The following is a 22,469-nucleotide window of genomic DNA, read 5'->3' on the forward strand; positions in this document are numbered from 1 at the left end:
CATCAATCTCTCTTTCTCTCTCTCTAGTTTTTTTTTAAATTCTCATCATCAAGATCATCTTTTACCCAAAAATAAGCTAAATGGAAAAACATACACTTATGGTAGTGAACAAAATTTTCCCAACTTGGAAATTATTGTACAACACACAGTATTAATACCAGAATTTGGTTCGAAAAAAACAACAACAACAACAACGATGATGATGATGAAAAACAAAAACATTGCAGCTTTAATGGTAGTTATTAAAATAGTGATATGAACAGCATTCACATTCGAATTTCAAAACATTTTAGTGTTATTTGATTCTGTCTATGCGTGTGTGTGTGTATTCTTTTTTTTCTGTTGACTAAAAATATCTTTACACATATATATATTCACCATATGCAAAGTTACCTCGAATCAACCATTTTGGATGATCATCACGATTTCTCCATACAAGCTTGTGTCTGTGTGTGTGTGTTTTCTGGTTAAACGTAGGCGTCATACAAACACATCAACAAATGAATCAAATTGAATGAATGAATGAATGAAAATTGTCATTATCTTTTGGTTCCGGTGCCAAAAAAAAGACACTATAGTCAAGTGAAAAAAAATAATCCAATGTCCTTGTTGTTTTCTATGTTTTATTAATATGAAAAAAAAATTTCAAAAAAAAAAAAAGATTGGGTGATAAAAAAAATCATGAAAATGATAAAACGAACGTCTGTTCAACGAAGATATCGAAAAATTGATCTGAGGTAAAAATACAATTAATCATAAGTAATGAAAAAAAGTTTTTGTGTGTGTGTGTGTGTGTGTAATTAGAAAAGACAATTCACAGTAAAAAAAAAACAATTGCAGAAGGAAAAAAAATAATAAACATTCATTATGATAATATATATGTTAATCATAATTAACAGCAATGGTTGTCTTATTAATCTGATCTTTGTTAACCATTAAACTTTGTAAACTTCGTGATCGTTCTATATTTGATATATGACCATTACAAGTGGTGTTTAGATTGTTATAGATTTGATCATCATTTATATATGAAACCGATGGTGATGATAATGGAGTAGATGTATGATAAGTTCGTTGCAATTGATGATGGCCATATAGACCATTTAATAATGAAGGTTTCATCGGTGGTGATGTAATAGAAAATGGCCTACAATGATGATGTTGCTTTCTAAATAATGATGACATTCGTTGCCATCCATTAGACATCCATCCAGTAACGCCATCATTTTCTACAATGATTCGTTTATTATTCTAAACATTAATGGAAAAAAAAAGACAACAATATTATTTTTAGGATTATAGTGGGTTTATTATTGCTTGCCTTTTCATTTTCATCTTCATATTTAAATTTCATCCATTTGGCCAACATACAATATGGTAGTATGATTATGAATAGAATGAAAAACATTACTGTGAATATAAACAGGATATAGTAGGCAGTTTTATCGATGCACATTTTATCAATAGCAATGGCATTGGACGAGATAGTTGACTGTTCCGTTAATGATGGTCGTCGTAACATTTCAGGTTCTGGTACATCTTCCGGTGATAGATACACACGTAATAGCTCATGAACTTCTTCCTCATCTTGATTCGTTTGTTGTTGTTGTTGGTAATTCTTGTTTGAAGAATTTTTTTGTTTCAAACGTTTGTTTGGTTGTTCAACAGTCACATTTGAAATCGATCTTCGTTTACGTCCCCATGATGGAAAATCCATATAAGAATTTGAAACTGCACCACCTTTAACTGAACTAGATCCTCCTCCTCCACCACCTCGATTTCTTTCCTTACAAATGACCGGTTCACATGGTCCTTTACATGTACGAACAGTGGCCTGGAATACAAGGAAATTCGAATCCGGTATTTTAAAGGCATAAAATTCCGCTTCTAAAGCTCCATCCGGTGTTTTATGTAATTCTGGAAATACGTACAGATCAACTGGACAACTATCGAAAACAATCAAAATCAAAATTAGTTTTTAGAGAATAAAAAAAACACATACCCTCTTGAATCAATAAGTAAAACTTGTCGCCCGGTATATGGATCTTTGGCAATGACATTAGTAGCAAAAATATCATTATAATAACCATTGAAACGATCTATAAATAGGAATTGTTAATTGATCAATTAATATTAAAATATTGAAAACTAGACTCACATTGATTACGAGCTTCCAATCGGAATGTTAATAAATCTCCAACAACGATAGTATTGGTTGGTGTTCCTCGATAAAGTATTCGTAAAACAATGTTTGATGTTAATACATTTTGTGCTGGTAAATGTTCAATTTGCATCGGATGTCGTCCATCAGTTTTTGTATCCAGATAATTTGATGTGACTACAGCTTCTCCCGGTCCGGAAATATAACAGGTTAAATTGTATTTTTTATCACGGCTTGTTTGAACATAATCATTAAATTGTACAACAACAATATTGGTCATTGCATCTGGATTGATTTGTTGTGTACCGCAACGTGGAAAGCCATTTGGTTTGCTTATTTTCAATACACTGGTTGTGCCACCATTACCGTCGAAAAAACATGAATCATAAAATCCATATGTATAGATACGGCCATAGAAACCATCAGGTGTTTTTAGTTTCAGTTCCATACCATCAGGTGAACAAGTTTGTAACACTTCGAAACAATCCATACCATTACCAACGACTGCATTAGGCTGATGACTTTCATCTCGTTCATAATAATCAAATTGTGTATTATGTTCAAAATGATTTGTATCTTCCAATTTAAATTTTTTCGTATCCACGCTGCTCAATTCACAATTGTCCGGAAAAAATGGCCGAAAATTAAATGATTTACAAATGAAATCTTTTGTTTCTACACAATAACGTTCACATTCTTCAAGACGTTCTGCACGGGCTACCTTATAAATGTGTTTACTTTTTAGACGAGAACTTAAACCCATTTTTCGAAATGATACCATTGTTATTTCGGTATTAGTACAACCAGGACTAGTGATACTATTCTGGCCGGACATTGATCCTTTTGTTGAGCCAGGTAACAAATGTCCATAGCGATCATAAGAAATCTGTTGTTGCTGTTGTGCTGGAAACATATAATGCTCGCGATTAGGGCTTGAAGGAATAGATGCTGTCGAAGTAATCTGATGTTGATGTATTCCTGCAAACGGTGCTTGAATGTATGGACTACGACCAGTATAAGGCATGTAAGAGGTATAATTAGTGTAAGTGTTTCCAATAGGATGACCACCAGATATGATGCCATTATTTTGAATTCGAGGCATCGAATATCCACCTCCTTTTGTTCGAAATGTTTGTCCTGGATAATGCATGGATATACGTTGTTTAAACTCATTGGGAGCCATGATAATTGATTGATTGGAACCACCAGCTCTATTAATAGTTGGATGATTATTTTTTAAGTTCGAAGCTGATTGTTGGTGCGATCGTGATGATGGCGTTGGTGAAGTTCTCAAACCAGTGCCATTTGGATGCGATAGTCGCTGCTGTTGAATTGTATAGATCTGAGTATCGGGATTACTCGGTACTGGATAGATTTGAGATTGAATTGATTGCACATCATGTGAAATGTCATCTGCTGGTTGTCTTCGTTGTTCTACATGATATGTATAGGTTGGTGATGGATATGCGATCTGATTCCGATACATATCTGTCGAAGATTGAACATCATATCCTGGTTGTGATGATTGAATACCACTGCCATAAGTTGACAAAACTCGATAGCTTGATGCACCATTTGATTGAATTGGCATTTGAGATCTGTAACCTATCTGATTTAATGTGGGAGTTCTATAATGACTACTATGAGATTGCTGATAAACGTAAGTAGACGGAGGATATATCCCATTATAAATAGATGGTTGAATGACATTACCGATGTTATGATGATTTGGCATCGGTTGATTAGGCAATGATCGAGGATCAAATTGAATTGCATTATCGTTGTTATTATGTTTTGGATTGTATGTGGTAAATTCTGATTCTTGTTGCTGAGGAACATTGAATATTGATGGGTTACCATCCGGTTTTGGAGTACCGGGATAAATTTGATTATTTTGATCACCATTCGATGATGTTCGACTATCCACAAATGTTCGTGAATCTGGCTGAGCCTGAGTATGATGATGAATTTCATAATTGGGATCTAATTGAAATTTATTAATTAGATTTATTTGTATTGTTATAGATGGCTCACCATAATTGATTGTTGAAAATCTTTGATTCGATTTCATTCGATCGAATCCTGGTTTCGAAGGTTGTGACATTGGATAAATTTCATTCACACGATCATATCCATCAATTTCTGGTTGCTGTTTTTGTTCAATATGGAACGTATACGCAGGAGTCGGATGTATCTGACTATTTGGTTGCTGTGGCGATGTTGATGACGATGATGATGATGATGATGATGATGGCCGAACATTATTGGTATTATAGGCGAATCCACCACGATGATGATTACGATCTCGAGCACGATCAACAGGTAGAATGAAATTTTTATAATTACCTGGTTGTGAATAGCTTGTTTCGATTGAATCCTGAACACCATTAGATCCGTTATGTGATTGATTGTGTGGTTCATCATCTATGCAACAGAGGAAAAAAAAACACAAAATGAATATATGAAAAAAATGAATTTCAAAATCAAACATGCAGCAAATAACAAAAAAAGAGATGAAAGTATGATAAAAACCATAATAATACACGATGCAATTCATTCATTAAATAAATCATCATTCTGTTGAACAACTAATCAATGACTAATGCACTTACTCCACATGAATTGATAATAATCGAATAATTCATCATCAATGAGTGCATCATTATCAGCAGGTGAGATAGGTCCAACTACTGACCGAGTACTAAAACGACAGATTTGTTGTACATGTGAATATTCGATTGAACGACAATTGTGGCCAAATTTTTTCAAACAATCCGTTAGACAATCATAAAAATTTCTTGTATACGTTTCCATTTGATGTCGTCCACGTAATCTTTTATGTCGATAACATTCGAGTGTTTTGTTATCTAATTCTTTATCTGATGAACAATTTATACAATATATATGGATCGAATAGATTCATCGTGATACATTGAAAGAAAAGATTTCATTATAATTTTATTAATTACCTTTATCATCGGTTGAACAGAGTACACGATAAAGATTTCCATTAGAAGTAATGAAATTCATTTCGGTTTCAGTTGAATTACCGACCAGATTTGTTGGATCTTCATCATAAAGAATACATTGTTCGCTTGGTTCATCGAACATGAATGAACGGCAAACAAAACCATATTTATCTAAACTTTCCAAACAAGAAGTTGAACAATTATTCATCGATGATGTGACTATTGAATGTTTTTCATATTTTGAATCCAATTGTTTTTGATTTTCGCTGATCAATATGTTCCATTTACACATTTCATTATCTGCACATTTGATTCGATTAAATAAATTGTTTGATGATTAAAAGCTATTATTAGATAGATATATTGACACTTACTTTTCAGACACATATTCTCCAAATATTCATATTGAACATCTGATTTAAATTCCGATGGTGCAACATGTCGATTCGATGGGCTAAGATGACATTTATTCGTCATGGACATGAAACTAGCCGATCTACAAGTGAAATCTCGTTCAATCAGACATTTATTTTCACATTCATTTTTATTCTGTACGGTAAATTCTTTTCCATGTTTATCATCAATTAATTTGTATGAAGGTATTTTCTCAAATACAAACGGTCGATTAGGACAATTTTTATTTATGTGTTGAGCTAGAAATTGTTTTAATTTTGAAAATATTTCATATTCAACAACAACAACAACAGAAAAAAATATTTACCCGAAAGACAAATTTTGTCAAATTGCCAAACAGAACCATGATTATCGGAAATATCATCCCAATTGATTGTTCCATTTGCCTTATTGTACAATACACAGCTAGATTGATCATATTGAGCCAGAAATCTGCCTTTTATTTCACCAACATTTTTTGGTGTTCGTTTCTATTGATTTAATCGACAAAAAATACGGTAAATCTCAAATCTCAAACAACAACAACAACAAAAATCAACACATACACGAACATTCGATTGTCTATCATCTGTACGTTTGCCTGGAAGAAAATCAAAACGGCTACAAGTGCCAATCTTGTTTACACGATCTTCCAGACAATGATGGAAACATTCTTCTAAAACTTTTAATGGCGGTACGTTTTTACGTGTAATCTATATAAATATTGATTTTTTTAATGATAAATATAAATTTCAATCATAGATCATTGCAAATATGATAATCTTACAATTTCATATTGAGAATCATTCGAAAATAATTCGCCCGTTACTGGGGACTGAAATGAATTCACTGAAACCTTTTCAAACACTATTTTACCTTCACCATTATTACAGATTTGGGCTTTTAATTATTTTTTTTGATTTTTAATAATCGATGTTGATGATGGAAAGACACAAACAAGAAAGAAAGAAATAGAAACAAAAAAAAACCAATCAAATTGATGTATTAATGGCACAGAAAATTTTATCAATCATATACCTTCGGTCAGAATTCGTAATGCAGCTAAAAATGAAACTAATGGAACCATTATTGTCGTTGTTTTTATTCTATAATTCACTGATAATGATGATAATGATGATGATGATGTTAATTTTGAATCATTTAAAAACATTTTATTATCAACCAAAAATGATCGATTAATGTTGCCGATGATGATGTTGGAATCTTCAATGGATCATTCATAATGATGGAATATATCAACTGTTAGACAACGAAATAAATTCATCAACAAAAAAAAAACAAACGAACAAATCAGCGATGATGATGATGGATAAGTAATGGCAGTGAAAAAAAATCAAACAAACAAACAACAACAACAAGTGTTTGCGAAGGTGATATTCAAATTATAATTTATGGAAAGAATTATAGAATGTCCCAAAACTGCAAATATGTAATTGTGAATCAAAAATTATTTATGAAAGTGATGACCATCATTCACATTCACCATAATCTACTAAATGAATCAGTTAGTCGTTGTTGTTGTTGTTGTTGTTTGAATCCTCCTCCCTTGTTTGAATTTATTTATTTTTCTCTGGTAAATTCTGGTAGCCATTTTTGGACATTTTTTTTCTGAAAAAAATTCTCTTTTTTTTATATTTTATCTCAATTAGCATAAATTGGTGGCCATGTTTTTTGTTGTTGTATTATAATGAATGGATTGGTCATCCATGCATATATCTTTTGTTCGTTTAATGTATATCGAGATCATCTGTGAGACGTTTTTTTTCAAATAGAAATTGAATTGAATGAATACAAAATAACCTAAATGGTTTTTTTTTGGAATAAACACAATGATGATGATAAACTAACAACAACAACAACAACAACAACAAATCTGTCGAATAACCTTAACCAAATGAAAATAACGGCATACAAATATATTTTTGTCATTTATGATGCTACTATAGTATTATCATCATAATATATGCGGCTTTTGTTGTAATCAGTTCCGGTTTTATTATTCATTCATTCATTCATTCATTGTCCAGACACATCCTTGGATGCGCCCAAAATGTTTTTTTATTTCCATATGACATTTCAACATTTTATTTATGTGTATGTATAATGTGAATAATGAGCAAATGATCAGCCAACCGATCAGTATTGGCCAGCCAAAGTTAGCCATTAGATCGAATAAATGAATAACCGAATTTGACAACATTTTTTGGCTGACACTGATTTTTTTGTTTTGTTTTGATGGTTCTATGTTTTCAAATCTGATTATAAATACATGGCCATGCATCCGATATATTCATCATCATCACCATGGACATTAAAGATCTATTATCCCCCTTTGAGCACACAATGGCATTCGTTTTTTTATTTGTTTGTGTGTGTTGGTAGTAAAAGGTGATAAAACGAAATGTTTTTTTTTCGATTTAAAAAAAAGGAGGTTACTAATAATATAATAATGACAAATAATTCAAACAGACAAGAAAATGATAATCGAACCGAAAAAAAAATTTGGTCATTTTTTATAACAACAACAAAAAACATCAAATCATTCGAATAATGATGAATTGATACCGGAAATAAATCAAACGCACACATACACACAATGATGGGTTTTCAATATACATCACATACGCTTTTGACATTGAACGCGAAAAAAAACAAATTGAGGAAATGAAAAAAAAAATTCTGTAACTAAAAAATGAAAAAAATGACCAATTCACTACGCTTTATCTCACGCTATATCTACATCACGCACATACATCAATAGACAAGGTCAAATTAGATTTAAAATTTTTTTTTTTAATTATTCAAATCATCATCATCATCATCATTAATTCATAATTTATTGTTCTGATGATGATGATGATGATGATTGTTCGATTTTTTCAAGTAAATTTTTTGGATACAATTCATTCAACAATAAATCAATGATCAAATATAATAATTGTTTGTTCAATAAACGATATTGTAATGATGAAAATAAAATAAATACAATTTCTTCATGTTTTTCATAATCAACAAATAATTCTAATAATGATTTTGGTAATAAATTTTTCAATAATTTCATTACCAATTTAGATCGTTGATTTTTCGTCATATTCATTGGAAAATTAATTTTTCCATTTTCTTGTTGCTGTTGTTGTTGTTGTCCATTATTTCTATTATCAGATTCATCATGTTTTAATGATTGTTCAAGATAATCAATCATTGTCATCATATTGATCGTTGTGAATGTTTGTTTTAATTTTTTTCGCAAATGATAATGACAAAAACCTTGTAATGTTTGGCGAAATATTGGCCGAACAAGTATGAATAGATATTTTAATCTATTTGATAATGAATAAAAACGTATCAATATTGCCAGAATATAATCATATAGAAATTTGAATGAAATTTGTTGATTTCTATTACCAGTTTGATTATGATTTCCATCATCATTATCGGTCAATATGATTTCTGGCCACCATTGAACAATGAAACTTTTTCGTCTTTTATTATTTATTTGATTGTTGTTGCTGCTGTTGTTGTTGTTTGAATTTTTTATTTGTTGTTTTTTTGGACTTTGTTGTTGTTGGCCACTTGTTGTTGTTGTTGTTGTTGCTGTTGTGATTGGATCCTTTTCACATGAAGTAATAAAATTCTTTAAAAATGAATATAAATGTTGTCCCTTTTTCTTTTGAAAATTTTGATGGTACATTACGAATCATTTTGGTTATATTGAAATTTCCTTCAAATGTATCATTGGGTGAATTTAGAAAATTATAAAACAAACGGCTACGTTTCATCGATGCATTTGATAATAGTTGTTGTAGAAATTTTTCAAATTTTTCTCTATGTGTTTCCAACAATTGTCTGGTTATACGAACAAATGTTCGACGCGATGGTAAACTAATAGCGTCAATTTCTTCACCATGAAATTCTTTCAATTTCGATTCTAATGTATAGAATTCATTGAATTGTCTTTCATTGATCATCAATGTACAAGATTCATCAACATCATCTGGTGAATGAAGTTTTTGTACATGAATTTCAAAATAATAATTTTCACGATTTGTTATATCATCGATACGGGCAGAAATATGCGGTATGGTTACACGCCAATTAGTTAAATCTTCATTAAATGATGCTGTATCATCATCATTGTCTATCACATCAATTTGTTCATAATTATTGCCACGATGATGTTGTATGTTTTGATTAATATCAATCGAAATCGTTGGTTGCATTATTGAATCAACATTAAGTTTTTCATTTTCCAATGATTCCTTATATTCGTTATTATTGTTAAAATGTCCACAAATCAATTCTAAATAAGATTCTGTTTGAAAAAATTGTTGTGCATAATTCTCTAAAACATTATTGACAAATTCATTGGCTTCATACAATGATTTACAATTACGAAATTGATCCACATTTTCATATGTATCTTCAATTACTGTACGAAATCCATTTTGAATTGTTTCATCATCAAAATCAATAAAATCACGACTTTCACGAATAAAATATAGATCATAAATTGATTTAAGATTTGAATGTAATTTTTTTAATTGATCTGAACGTAGTTCCGGATTGATGATTAAATTTAAAAATGAATCCATATGCATTGAAAATTGTAGATAATTGAGAAAATTTTCTTCACGTGCAAATTTTGTGAATAAAAATAGTAAATGTTCATCATGAAAAATCTGTTTCAATTGAACACCGAAACGATTCTTTAGCATTACTTCTTTATCATCATTAGAATTATCGATTTGAATTTCATAATCACAATCATTATGGAAACGATTTAGGAAATAAATTTTAGAGTTGACTGTACAAACATTGGCAATATCATTATTGACATCAATATCATGATGATGATCAAATTTATTTCTATCATCATCCAGTAAATAGATGAGAATAATGTTGATTTTATCCGGATCACTCAATATATCAACTAGTGGATTTATAATACAACATGCAATAAATTCATTCAAAAATGATTTTGATATATCACATTGGATATATTTTGGTGGTAAAGTTGTATGCATAATTATATTGGCTATTGATTTGAAATATTTGAGCTCATTTTCACCATTCATTACGGCCGGATGAACAAGTGAACCATATTGTTTGAGAACACATTCTTCAAGAAAATGAGCCGAACGTGCATTTCGTTTTCCATGGATATACATTTCCAAATGCTGTATTAAATGTCCAGGTAATTTGTCCATTATGAATTCATCAATATTAATTTGATTTTTCATCCGTATTATCAATGCAGCGGTGACCAAACGAATTAATTGCTTAAATTTAATCAAAATCGAACGTGGATTGTACGATATATTCATCAACCATGGTGATGTATATTTTTCCAATAAAAATTCAAATAAATTTTCCAGTTTTGTATTCAAATTTTCATCGATCAACAAATGTTTCCATGGCTGTTCATATATAAACAATTCATGGTCATGTTGATTACAATTTTGTTCCTGACATTCAGAACATATTTTCATTTCATCATTGGCTATACTTTTGACAAAATGTTTTTCATCAAGCCAATTTTCACAAAGATTATCAGCACAAGGTCGTTGCCAAATATTGATTATTTCATTGTCAGTATTAGTTAATAATTTTATCAAAACAAACGCAACAATAATGACTAGAATATAGATGGCCAATGACCAGATACCAAGCAATGTTTGACTTAAATTTATCATCAATAATAGAATGAATAAATGGATCAAAATGAAATCCGAGATGATCATGATTATGTTATGTAGATGGAGAACGAAAACATTAAACAATAATTGAATATGAAAACATTTTTTTATTTACAATTGAAATGCTGAAAATTTCGATGATAATAATAATAATAAACAAGTTATAATATATAACTGTTGTTTAGAAGATCCATAGCTAAATTGTCATTTTTAACAATTAACAGTTAATTGATATGTATAGAATTTCGATTACATTCTTGATGAATGGCTCTTAATTCTGAGTTTGGTGTGCATTGATTTTTCAACTGGTATTTTGTGTCAATTTTATTCGATTTGCATAGATATATATTGTTAATTTTTCTAGTTTGTATCATTTATCTATCAATTCTATGAATTTTAAAAATGAGCGGCAAAATCAGCATCATATATCCGCCACCAGAAATTCGAAGTAAGTATCGGTTCAGGTTTAATTTGGTTAAATTAAATTAATAATTAATAATTATTTCGTTTTGCTTCCAAAGATATTGTAGACAAAACTGCCAGCTTTGTCGCTCGTAATGGACCAGAATTTGAGACTCGTATTCAACAAAATGAGCCTAATAATAGAAAATTCAATTTTCTCAAGCCAGGTGATCCGTACAATGCATATTATCAGTTTAAAGTGAAAGAATTTCGTGAAACCGCTTCAAATAATGCCAGTGAAAATCAGGATATTGAACAACAGGAGTCAAAACAACAAGAAGATACTGATACGACATCATTAACAACTGAATCGGTTACGAATTGTAATCAAAATGGTCATTCGATTACAAAAGCCTCATCAGTTCCCGTTAGCGGATCTGTAACACCGAAAACAACTGATTCTAAAAAATTAGAAAACATAATGATTCAACCGATCATACCGCGTGGTCCACCACCATCGTTTGAATTTTCTGATGATGCACCATCTATTTCTGCTTATGAGCTTGATATTGTAAAATTAACCGCTCAATTTGTTGCAATTCATGGTCGTTCATTTCTTAATACCTTGATGAACAAAGAAAGTCGAAATTATCAGTTTGATTTTCTACGCCCACAACACGGGCTATTTACTTATTTTACTCAATTGATTGAACAGTATAGTAAAGTGTTGATGCCGTCGAAACAATTTCTAAATTCATTGGAAAAAGAATTCGAAGATCCAAAATTAATTATAGAAAAGGTTCGATATCGAACCGAATGGACAAAGATAATCGAAGCAGAGAAACGTAAAGAAGAAGAAGAAGCAGAAAAGGAACGTATTCAATATGCACAGATTGATTGGCATGATTTTGTCATTGTAGAAACAGTAGATTATCAACCAAATGAATCGGGTAATTTTCCACCGCCTACAACACCGGAACAAGTCGGTACTCGATTACTAATGCAACAAAGAATTGAAGCAAACGGTACTGAAACAGTAGAAATGGATGTCGATTCTGATGAAGAAAAGAATGATGGTAAAGAAGATAAAAATAATGAACCATTACCACCGTTACCACCATCTTTGGATAATGTTCTCATACGTAAAGATTATAATCCAAAAACAAACAAAACACAACCGACACAAGCTGTTTCAACGAAGAAATTGCCCGACAATTATGTCATTTCACCAATTACTGGTGAAAAAATTCCGGCTGATAAATTACAAGAACATATGCGCTATAGTTTGTTGGATCCAAGATGGGTTGCTGAACGGGATCGTACCATACAGGAAAAAATTCAACAAGAAGAGGTTTATGCTGCTGGATCTGCCATTGAAAGTTCTTTAAAACATTTGGCCGAACGTCGTACGGATATTTTTGGTTCAGGTGATGAGGAAACATTAATTGGTCGTAAGATCGGTGAAGAAGAGCAACGAAAACAAGAAAAGGTTACATGGGATGGTCATATGAATAGTATGGAAGCAACATCACGTGCAGCTCGTGCAAATATTTCCATTGAAGAACAAATTCAACATATTCATAAAGTCAAAGGATTATTACCGGACGATGATAAAGATAAAATTGGGCCAAGTATGCCCACCACATCGGCATCGACCAATCCGAACATGGTGGTAAATACCGTTCCGAATATGCCACCACCACAACCGATTCGTCATCCTGCTACAGCTGGCTCACTTTTAATGACTCCAACTTCGACAACATCGATGATGCAACCAACACGTAGCGATTATGGATTGATTTCAGGCACTATACCTGGAACATTACCAATGTATTCAACACATACGATGCCACCACCGATTGCTTCACATTTGGCGCCACAAATGTCAGCTGCAGGTATAATTCCACCACCAAATATTCCAGTACAACCACCACCACCACCACCAATCCCAAGTTTAGCAGAATCAATTGAACCAGTATACAAAAAACAACGGACAGAAGATAATTTAATTCCGGAACAAGAATTTTTAAAAACATGTTCATCTTCAAACTTAACAATCAAAGTGCATGTACCACAATCATCGGAAAAAACAGAATGGAAATTGAATGGTCAAGTTATTAACTTGACATTGCCATATACTGATTCGCTTTCGGTGGTCAAAGCAAAAATACACGAATTGACCAATTTACCGCCTGGAAAACAAAAACTTCAAGCTGAAGGAATTTTTTTAAAAGATCAAAATTCATTGGCATTTTATAATCTACCTAATGGGGCATCAATTTTATTGGCATTGAAAGAACGTGGTGGACGTAAAAAATAAACCTGATGATTTTTGTATTTTATTTTATACATTCATTTATTCAATATTTCTTTTCATAATCAAACAAATAAATCTAATAAACAATTGATGATCGAGAGATAATTTTATTTCTGATTATCGATCATTCATTCATTCTAATGTGAAATTTCATCTTCCCATCCTTCAGGAAGTGGATTGGTAGCAGGATTGTGGAACAATGAATGGTTACCATCACCCCATGGAAATCGACGAGTACGGATACGAAGATGTTCATATGGAATAAATTCTGGACGATGATAATGATGATAATGTTCCATTTCGGTTAAATAGGTGTTGACTGCTGCCAAAACTATAGCGGGACACGAAACGAAAAAGAAAACCTTTTTCCAGAAATCTGGATTCGGTTTATGGGTATGTTCGGCGTGTGTGGCCAAGTTTCGTACATGATTACGGATAATCATTTGATTAGTACGAAGAATTCGGGAAAACATTTTCAATTTGGATCAAATTTTTTTTTTCGCTTTTGTTTTAAAATGATAGCAAAAAAAAAAAAAATAAACTCAAACACAACAAATGAAACAAATATAAAACAACCAGGCTGACTTTCATTGACTTTTATATCTTTTTGCTCATTTATAGCATTATTCATATAGAACGTAAACGTAGTTGTATATTCTGTTTGATTTTATTAGTGAATTTTTCGTCAATTGATTTAAAGAAAAAAAAATTGCCATCACATTCTAGTACCATTCAGGTTCTTTGAAATTATTCTTATAAGAAGAAATCCTTAGTGGGATTCTAAAATTTAACTTCTTTATTACAAACAAATAACCAAAAAAAAAAATGTAATTTTGGCAAAAAAAAGAAAAATTTTTTATTGCACATGACCGCCATGATTCGAATAAAATGATCATACTATTAGCTGCTAAAAATTGATTTGAATCATCATATTATATATATATTGGCAACAAATTCCACAATATATTATTCTATTCTATATAAATATACGACCATTATCTCTTTCCACTATTTGGAATAATAGACGTCATTTTTTTCAATGCATTGAATTGTGGATAGAGAGAGAGAGAGACCCTATAGGAAACGACAGTGTTTAATGTTTCAAATAGAAATGCATTTTTTTTGTTGTTTTGTTTTGGTATTCAATATGAACACAAATTATTGAAATTGGATTTTTTTTTTATCATGTTATAACATTCAGATAAATTATTATCAACATTAATATTTTGAATGTCTTGCATTTTTTTTTTTTTTTTTTAATTTTTATATTTGTTTTTGGATATTTTGAGTTTAATCAAACAAACAAAAAAAATTGATTGATTTAGATATTCCAAGAAATAGTGGCCGAATACAATTTCTTATCAATAGTTGATTATTGATAGTTGTGTGTTATCGATTATATTGGAAATATTTTTTTTAGGTTAGCTTAATATGTATATAATATCATGCCATTTTTCTGTTATAATTATATTTTTATATCATCAATAAATAGAATTGAATATGGATGAAACTTTACCGAAATTTCATGTTCAAATTACCGAAGATAGACTACACGATGGTGCTCGTGAATTGATCTCGAAAATTCGTCCAGAATGGCCATTGAACAAATTATTATTCAAAATTTTCACTGATGGCATTACAAATCGTTTAATTGGTGTTTATGTTGATCCACGAAACAAACATCATGATGATATGATTCTGATTCGAATATATGGCCAAAATACTGATCTATTTATTGATCGAAATGTTGAATGTCGTAATATGAGGATCATGTATAAACATGGTCTATCGGCACCAATTTATGGCACATTTTTAAATGGAATTTGTTATGGATATTCACCAGGGAAGGTACTTGATGAAAATCTTGTTCGTGATCCAAATATTAGCCGATTGATTGCCGAAAAAATGGCACAAATGCATACGTTAAAACCATTGAAAACAACAGCAATAAACAATATTCAACAATCACCTATACAAGCTTGTCTTTTTCGGGATTTGAGAAAATTTATCGCAATTGTTGACAGTGCCTTGCCATTGAAACTTCATCCAACCACCAGTAGAAGGTGAGATCCAAACGATTTCATAGTATTTTCTCTTTATTTTAATTATTTCTATCAAACAGATTAAAAAACTATTGTGATATAGAAAATTTGAAAACCGAACTTGAATACTTGCAACAAATATTAACTCCTTTACATTCGCCCATTGTTTTTTGTCACAATGATCTATTGTTGAAGAATATCATATTCAATGAATCGACCAACAACGTTACATTTATTGATTTTGAATATTCCGATTACAATTATCAAGCCTTCGATATTGCCAATCATTTTTGTGAATTTTGTGGTGTAAATTCCTTTGATTATAATCTATATCCGAATCAAGAATTTCAATTTCGTTGGCTTAAAATTTATCTAAGAAAATTGTATTCACTTACTAATGGTAATGTGGATGATAATCAATTAGATGATTCTATACTTGAACGAAATGTTGAAACATTATTCAATGCAGTGAACAAATTTACATTGGCATCATGTCTTTATTGGGGCATATGGGCATTAGTTCAAATGTCAAATTCTTCCATCGATTTTGATTATAAATCATTCGCCTTTCAACGTTTAGATGAATATTATAGACGAAAAAAACATCTATCATTTGTTTGATGAATACAATCGCCTTTAAAATACTGTTTTTTTTTTTTTTTGCTTATTACTTTACTTTTATCATCTTTCCATTTATCAAGACCATTTGGTCGATATTCCATTTTGTTAACATATCTCGAAAGTTGTAATTGATTAATTATTTCAATAAAAAAATTATTATTTTTATTCAAAATAAAAATAAAAATAAAATTGCCCTGTTTTTTTTTCATTGCGATACAATCGATACTTGAACCATTGAAACCGAATTCTGTGTGTTTACATTTGAAAATGTTTTTCATCGGATTAACTGGTAATATTGGGACGGGTAAATCTACTGTTTCCAAATATCTTTCTAAACAAAATATTCCTGTGATTGATTCAGACCAAATAGCACGAGATGTTGTTAAACCATATACGAAATGTTGGCATGCAATCCGTGAACATTTTGGTGAAGAAGCAATCAACGTAACTGATGGCCAAATTAATCGTAATTATTTGGCTCAAATAATTTTCAATAATCCTGATGAACGTCGAATATTGAATAAAATAACCCATCCAGAAATTCAAAAACAAACATTCATCAAAACACTTTACTATTGGTTAACATTTCATACGTTTGTTGTATTCGACATTCCATTATTGTTTGAGGCAAAAATATATCAACCATTGATGAATTATATTATTGTGGTTAAATGTGATGAATCCGAACAAATTCGTCGAATCAAAGCTCGTAATGGTTATAATGATGAAGAGGCATCATCACGTATTGGATCACAAATGTCGTTGAATGAAAAATGCAAATTGGCCAATTTTGTAATCGATAACAATGGAACCATTGAACAAACTTTACATCAAGTTGAAGAAATATTTCACCAAATGAAACGGCCACCAACATTTTATGTTCTTCGCTTATTGCTCATTACCTTATATGGATTAACTTTATTTTCTTTGATAAAATTATCGAAATTCATATATTCCAAGCTCTGATCGAATCCAATTATTAATCAATAAATGAATACAGATACGGTAACCTACTCGTGACTATTATTCGGCCATTGAAAATTAATTATATTTTTTTTGGAAATTCAAAATTCTAGAACTAATTTATGATGGTTTTTTAGTTGTCAAATAAATTGATAAATTATAATAAATGATAAAATTGATTCAATCAGACATTAAAAATTCATTTTTTTTGTTTTGTTTTATTTTAATTCATATCAACGAATGGCACCATCCAGTTTTTTGGATAAATTTCTTGTGCCATTCATTACCATTACATTGGTCTGGTCAATCGATCTTCGAGTTGACGATATTTTACAGCTAATGCACTATAGATATCATTTGCATCTAAAGAAGGTTTTGCAGCTATCTTAAATGTTGCACGTAATTTTTCCACCATTTCATCAAAAGACTTGATACTTTTTTCTTGAGAATATTTGGCCAATAATGCCGATCCCAATGCTCCTGAATTTGGCATCGAATCAGTAAATACGGTAGCATTAAAAACATCGGCCAAAACTTTAATGATTGATGGATTCGTAGATGCACCACCTGTTGCTAGAATTCTAGTGCTTTTGTCTGTTTTGAAACCTAAATTTTCAGTATGTATTTTTAATCTCAAGAATTGTCCCTCAACACAAGCACGAATTTCTATTTCTGGTGCAAAATTTAACACTTCATTGCCGTAGTAATTAAAACGAAAATCGCCAATTATCGTAGGCGATATTTCTTGAAAATCAAAATAGAATCCAATATTGCCGAAATTACCTCGTGGAACAGAATCTAATAATTCATTGAATTTAGACCAATTGCTGTTAGCGCAATCATCTCGAATTCTTCTTCTAGTTCGAGAACCATTCTTAGAAACGATCATTCCCATATAAAGATTGTGATCTATAGGATTGCAGAGAATATGTCCCTCAATTGATGGTTTTGGCGATGAAAGGGTGAAGAAAATAGTATCGCTTGTACCCAATGATACAGCTATGTCATTTGAACCTAAGCACATTCCGGCTAATGAGGCAGAATTATCACCGGTAAATGCTGTTATGTAGCAATCTGGATCAAATCCATAACGTTGTACAAAATAATCACTAATTGTTCCAATTAACTGTGTGGTTGGCACAACTTCGTGGCCAAGTTTTTTCATTAAATCATTTTCTTGATTCAAACTGACTGCACGAATACAATCAAGAGACCATTGTTTTCGATTAATGTCGAGCAAATTCATTCCTGATCCATCACTCAAATCAATTGGGGCATATCGACCGATGAATAGTGATGCCAAAAATGAACTGACTAACGAAATTCGTTCAGTTTGGCTATAAGCATCGTATCTGTGTTTGATAATTTTGGAAATTTGATTACCCGTAAATCGTTCATATGCACGTGAGCCGGTCAATTGAGCTAGACGATGAGCGCTACCGATTGATTTTTCCAATTCTTTACATTCAACTGATGTACTTGAATCTATCCATATAGGTGAATCTTTGATGGTGAAACATTGATTTAGTTGCTCATGCAAAAATCGAGTTGGATCTAAATTCATTAATATTCGTTCAGAGCCATGTTTCCAATAGACACTTCCGTGTTGCTGGCCACAGCCTGAAATGCCAATAACTTGTCCAAAATCAATAAGACCATTAAGACGAAGTCGATCTAATATTAAATCGATGGCTTTAATCCACATTAAAACAGGTGCTGTAGCTGTATGAGCTTTTGCATCCGAATATATTCCACCATTTGTACGAAATTCTGGAAGATCATTGTCAAAATGTACAAATGCTTCATAAACAATGATCAATTCCTCATTAATGGCTATTGATTTAAGCTAACAAAAAAGAAAATTTTTAAAAAAATTTAAGATAAAAGAATAAAAAAGAATATATAACAACAAGAACCTGTTGAGTGCTCAGATCAAAGCCAAGCCATAATTTTTGATTCGATTGTTTTATTGATTCCATACAGTTGAGATAAATCAACGAGTGGTGTTGGTGAAAATTGTTAATTAGAAACTCATCTTGATAAACAAGAAAAATGTATGATCAGAAAATGTAAAGACCATATTAAGTGTGAAAAATCAATAAAAAAAAATTTATTATGCGAATAAAACGAGAAAAGATTTGTTGACAAAAAAAAATTTCTGGTGATAATGAGAATGTGACTATTTTCGAGATACGATATGTAGAACAACAATTGATTGTAATGAGTTGATATGGTTTTTTTTTTTGTTGAAAGAAGAAATAAAAACAGGTTTCTCTTTTCTACATTTACATTTAGTCATCATGTATGATTATGATTTATCGTTGTATTTTGCAATAATAATGTTCACATTCAACTTCTATAGTGTAAACAAAGAAACTGAATCAATATAATCGAATTTCCGATTTTTAAAAGTAGATTGTTATGACTGCAAAAATTAATATTCAAATTACAAAATCAATTAATCAAGACAATAGATTTTATATGAAATAAAAATCAGAATTCAGAAATCATAATTCTTAGTTCTGTTGACCGAAGTGAATGAAAATGGCAAATCAATTTTCAATGTTTTCCGGTCTATTATTGAAATGTCTTCAAATGGTGATTATGGTGAAAGCATTTCAAAAACAAGAAACTATGGATAATCAAATGCCGTTGGATCAAATGATGATGATACCATATAAAACTGTATATGGTATATCAGAAAAATGTATCAAAACATCTGATGATCATCAATTGATTAAGAAAAATTATCAATCCTGTCAGATAGATGCATGGAAAAAATGGCATATCACTTTACATCAATTTGTAAGTTAAATACATGATTATTTGATCATTCAATGAATGACTTATGATTCAAATCCTTTAAATTTTTCCGAAAAACAGTACACCGAATCTGTAAATTTTTGTTGTTTCGTATATGAGGCATTGGAATGTGAAATGAGAATCCTATCTAAATGTGACATTGATTATTCGGATCACAATGAAAAAGAAACTCGACGATTGTTTGATAAATCATGCCAATCAATTATGAAAAATAATGCTTGCAACTTGAGTGATGATTCTGATTATCACATATATATTTATTATGGTCTAATCGTAATCGGGTCAATCGGTACAATCATGAGTGTGGCATATGGTGGCAAGAAAATTTATCGTTGGTTGACCACGAGTCGGGAAACGAGGTTGGAGATGAAAGCAGCTAAGTTATATAAGAAGGATAAATTCAATGAACGTTATGAAAGAGAATATATTCGAGCGGTTTATGAAGAACAAGTGGACGATATTGACGATGAATTATTCCAAAATACATTCAATATACATGATAAAAAATCTGCCAATTTCAAAAACAAATCGACTCGGTCGTTTGCGAAAACAGAAAAAATATTAAAGAAAAAAATATGGTCCAATATTAACAAAGAATCGAAAAAAGACAATTCAGATTTCTGGGATGATTTTAATAAAAAATCAGAGAAATATTACAAAGAGTTATTAGATGTGGAAAAGAAGAAAAGCTGGAAATTTTGGTCATGGTCAAAAAAGGAGACTAAGAATGTGGAAAAAAACAAGAAAAGAGATGAATTCATCAAATCTAAAGCTCGTTTGCAATATGAAGAGATCAAAAAAGATAATCAACTAAGATTGGACAAGAAATTAGAAGCAACACAAAACAAAATAAAAGATTCGAAATTAGATTTGACCGATGATGGAATACAAATGGAAGAAAGAGAATTAGGGAAAAAGATAAGGCCACAAAAAATAGTTGCAGATAAAGACGTCGATCCACTTCTGGCAAAAACGATCAACATTCTAAATCAGGAACAGGTTGACGTTCATCATGAAATGTTGCGAACAAAAAACTTTAAAGAAATCAAACAAATGAATCAACTGGAAACATGGTCGACGAAATTGAAAGATACCCGAACAAGGATACGAGACAGCCGTAAAATGGAGGTTATGCTTGAAACATTAGAGCCAACAGATGTGAATAAAATCCCAGCCATTGATGATACAAATTTGAAATCCGACAAACAAAAACCTCAAGAAGTAGATTCAAATTTGAAATCCACAAAACAAAAACCTCAAGAACTAGATTTGAATTTGAAATCCACAAAACAAAAACCTCAAGAAGTAGATTTGAATTTGAAATCCACAAAACAAAAACCTCAAGAAGTAGATTCGAATTTGAAATCCACAAAACAAAAACCTCAAGAAGTAAATTCTGATTTGAATCAAGATAAAAATCAAACTGCTTCTAAAACTGGAAAAGAAATAACTAAAAATTCTGATTCCGGAATTTCGAACAAAGCGACAACAGAAAAACCTGCAATAATTACCAAAACCGATTCCAAAAATGCAAAAGAACCGAAAAAAGAAAAAAATGCTACATCGCCGTCAGAAACAAAGAACAATATGACACCAGTCAAAGATGGTTCTAAAAAAGAAGAATCGGTGTCAAAACTACAAGATGAGCTTGAAAGACATAAGATGTTACACAATGAAGAAATAAAAAAAGAACTGAAAAAGTTTGATAATGCTATAAAGGAAAGAAATCGGCATATTGATAAGATTTTTTCAATATTCAAACAATCAGAAGATAACATGTTTTCAACAGTAGATATAATTGAAGACAAAAGTAGAGATTTTTGGTTGCTGGAAATAGAAGAAAAGTTTAAATTTTATAGACTAGCTTTGAAAATGGCGCCTAATGCAGACTCCTATTATAATGAATCAAATCCAGAAAATATGACCGCAAAGGATGTTATGAGAAAATTTTCACAATTAATGATAGAAACACAGATAAAACAGGAAAATCGTCTATGTGGTCCTATCATGGAATTGGTTATTGAAGAAATATTTGAAAACACTGATTACGTGAAATTATTC

At 30.9% G+C, this 22,469-nt stretch overlaps 7 protein-coding genes across 8 annotated transcripts; 3 read left to right on the forward strand and 4 right to left on the reverse strand.

Moving 5' to 3' along the window:
* Window positions 1-606: 606 nt before the first annotated feature.
* Window positions 607-6,833, reverse strand: LOC124495740 (uncharacterized). 2 transcript variants are annotated; one of them, XM_075733521.1, is made up of 12 exons: window positions 6,562-6,833; window positions 6,311-6,423; window positions 6,090-6,236; window positions 5,852-6,014; window positions 5,505-5,783; window positions 5,131-5,430; window positions 4,774-5,040; window positions 4,196-4,585; window positions 2,159-4,144; window positions 2,003-2,099; window positions 1,322-1,946; window positions 607-1,251 (listed from the first exon to the last, which is right to left on the reverse strand). In XM_075733521.1, exons 1-12 carry the CDS (start codon window positions 6,692-6,694, stop codon window positions 883-885), a joined length of 4,869 nt encoding a protein of 1,622 aa, XP_075589636.1. In that variant the 5' UTR covers window positions 6,695-6,833; the 3' UTR covers window positions 607-882. The 2 variants fall into 2 exon arrangements, with proteins under 2 accessions (XP_075589636.1, XP_075589637.1); XM_075733522.1 differs by lacking the exon at window positions 4,774-5,040.
* A 1,547-nt stretch (window positions 6,834-8,380) lies between these two features.
* On the reverse strand, window positions 8,381-11,394 carry LOC124496291 (sorting nexin-14-like). The gene is given in 2 exon segments (XM_075733523.1): window positions 8,381-9,208; window positions 9,210-11,394. Coding segments are annotated over 2 exon segments (2,904 nt in total). The 5' UTR covers window positions 11,286-11,394.
* Window positions 11,395-11,508: 114 nt separating this feature from the next.
* Sf3a1 (splicing factor 3a subunit 1) lies at window positions 11,509-14,095 on the forward strand. The gene is made up of 2 exons (XM_047059797.2): window positions 11,509-11,688; window positions 11,762-14,095. Exons 1-2 carry the CDS (start codon window positions 11,643-11,645, stop codon window positions 13,960-13,962), a joined length of 2,247 nt encoding a protein of 748 aa, XP_046915753.2. The 5' UTR covers window positions 11,509-11,642; the 3' UTR covers window positions 13,963-14,095.
* Window position 14,096: 1 nt separating this feature from the next.
* Window positions 14,097-14,432, reverse strand: LOC124495739 (cytochrome c oxidase subunit 6A1, mitochondrial). Its single transcript, XM_047059170.2, has one exon. The coding sequence runs from the start codon at window positions 14,430-14,432 to the stop codon at window positions 14,097-14,099; it is 336 nt and encodes a 111-aa protein (XP_046915126.2).
* Window positions 14,433-15,087: 655 nt separating this feature from the next.
* On the forward strand, window positions 15,088-16,811 carry LOC124495467 (ethanolamine kinase 1). The gene is made up of 3 exons (XM_047058857.2): window positions 15,088-15,379; window positions 15,452-16,022; window positions 16,082-16,811. The coding sequence occupies exons 2-3, from the start codon at window positions 15,460-15,462 to the stop codon at window positions 16,620-16,622; spliced, it is 1,104 nt and encodes a 367-aa protein (XP_046914813.1). The 5' UTR covers window positions 15,088-15,379; window positions 15,452-15,459; the 3' UTR covers window positions 16,623-16,811.
* Window positions 16,812-16,843: 32 nt separating this feature from the next.
* On the forward strand, window positions 16,844-17,774 carry Dpck (Dephospho-CoA kinase). Its single transcript, XM_047058854.2, has one exon. The coding sequence runs from the start codon at window positions 16,890-16,892 to the stop codon at window positions 17,586-17,588; it is 699 nt and encodes a 232-aa protein (XP_046914810.2). The 5' UTR covers window positions 16,844-16,889; the 3' UTR covers window positions 17,589-17,774.
* Window positions 17,775-17,783: 9 nt separating this feature from the next.
* On the reverse strand, window positions 17,784-19,831 carry LOC124495465 (xylulose kinase). Its single transcript, XM_047058853.2, has 2 exons — window positions 19,502-19,831; window positions 17,784-19,431 (listed from the first exon to the last, which is right to left on the reverse strand). The coding sequence occupies exons 1-2, from the start codon at window positions 19,562-19,564 to the stop codon at window positions 17,875-17,877; spliced, it is 1,620 nt and encodes a 539-aa protein (XP_046914809.2). The 5' UTR covers window positions 19,565-19,831; the 3' UTR covers window positions 17,784-17,874.
* Between the last annotated feature and the right edge of the window lie 2,638 nt (window positions 19,832-22,469).

This window comes from Dermatophagoides farinae, chromosome 8 (assembly GCF_024713945.1).
Source record: "Dermatophagoides farinae isolate YC_2012a chromosome 8, ASM2471394v1, whole genome shotgun sequence".
Classification (NCBI taxonomy): Eukaryota; Metazoa; Arthropoda; class Arachnida; order Sarcoptiformes; family Pyroglyphidae; genus Dermatophagoides; species Dermatophagoides farinae.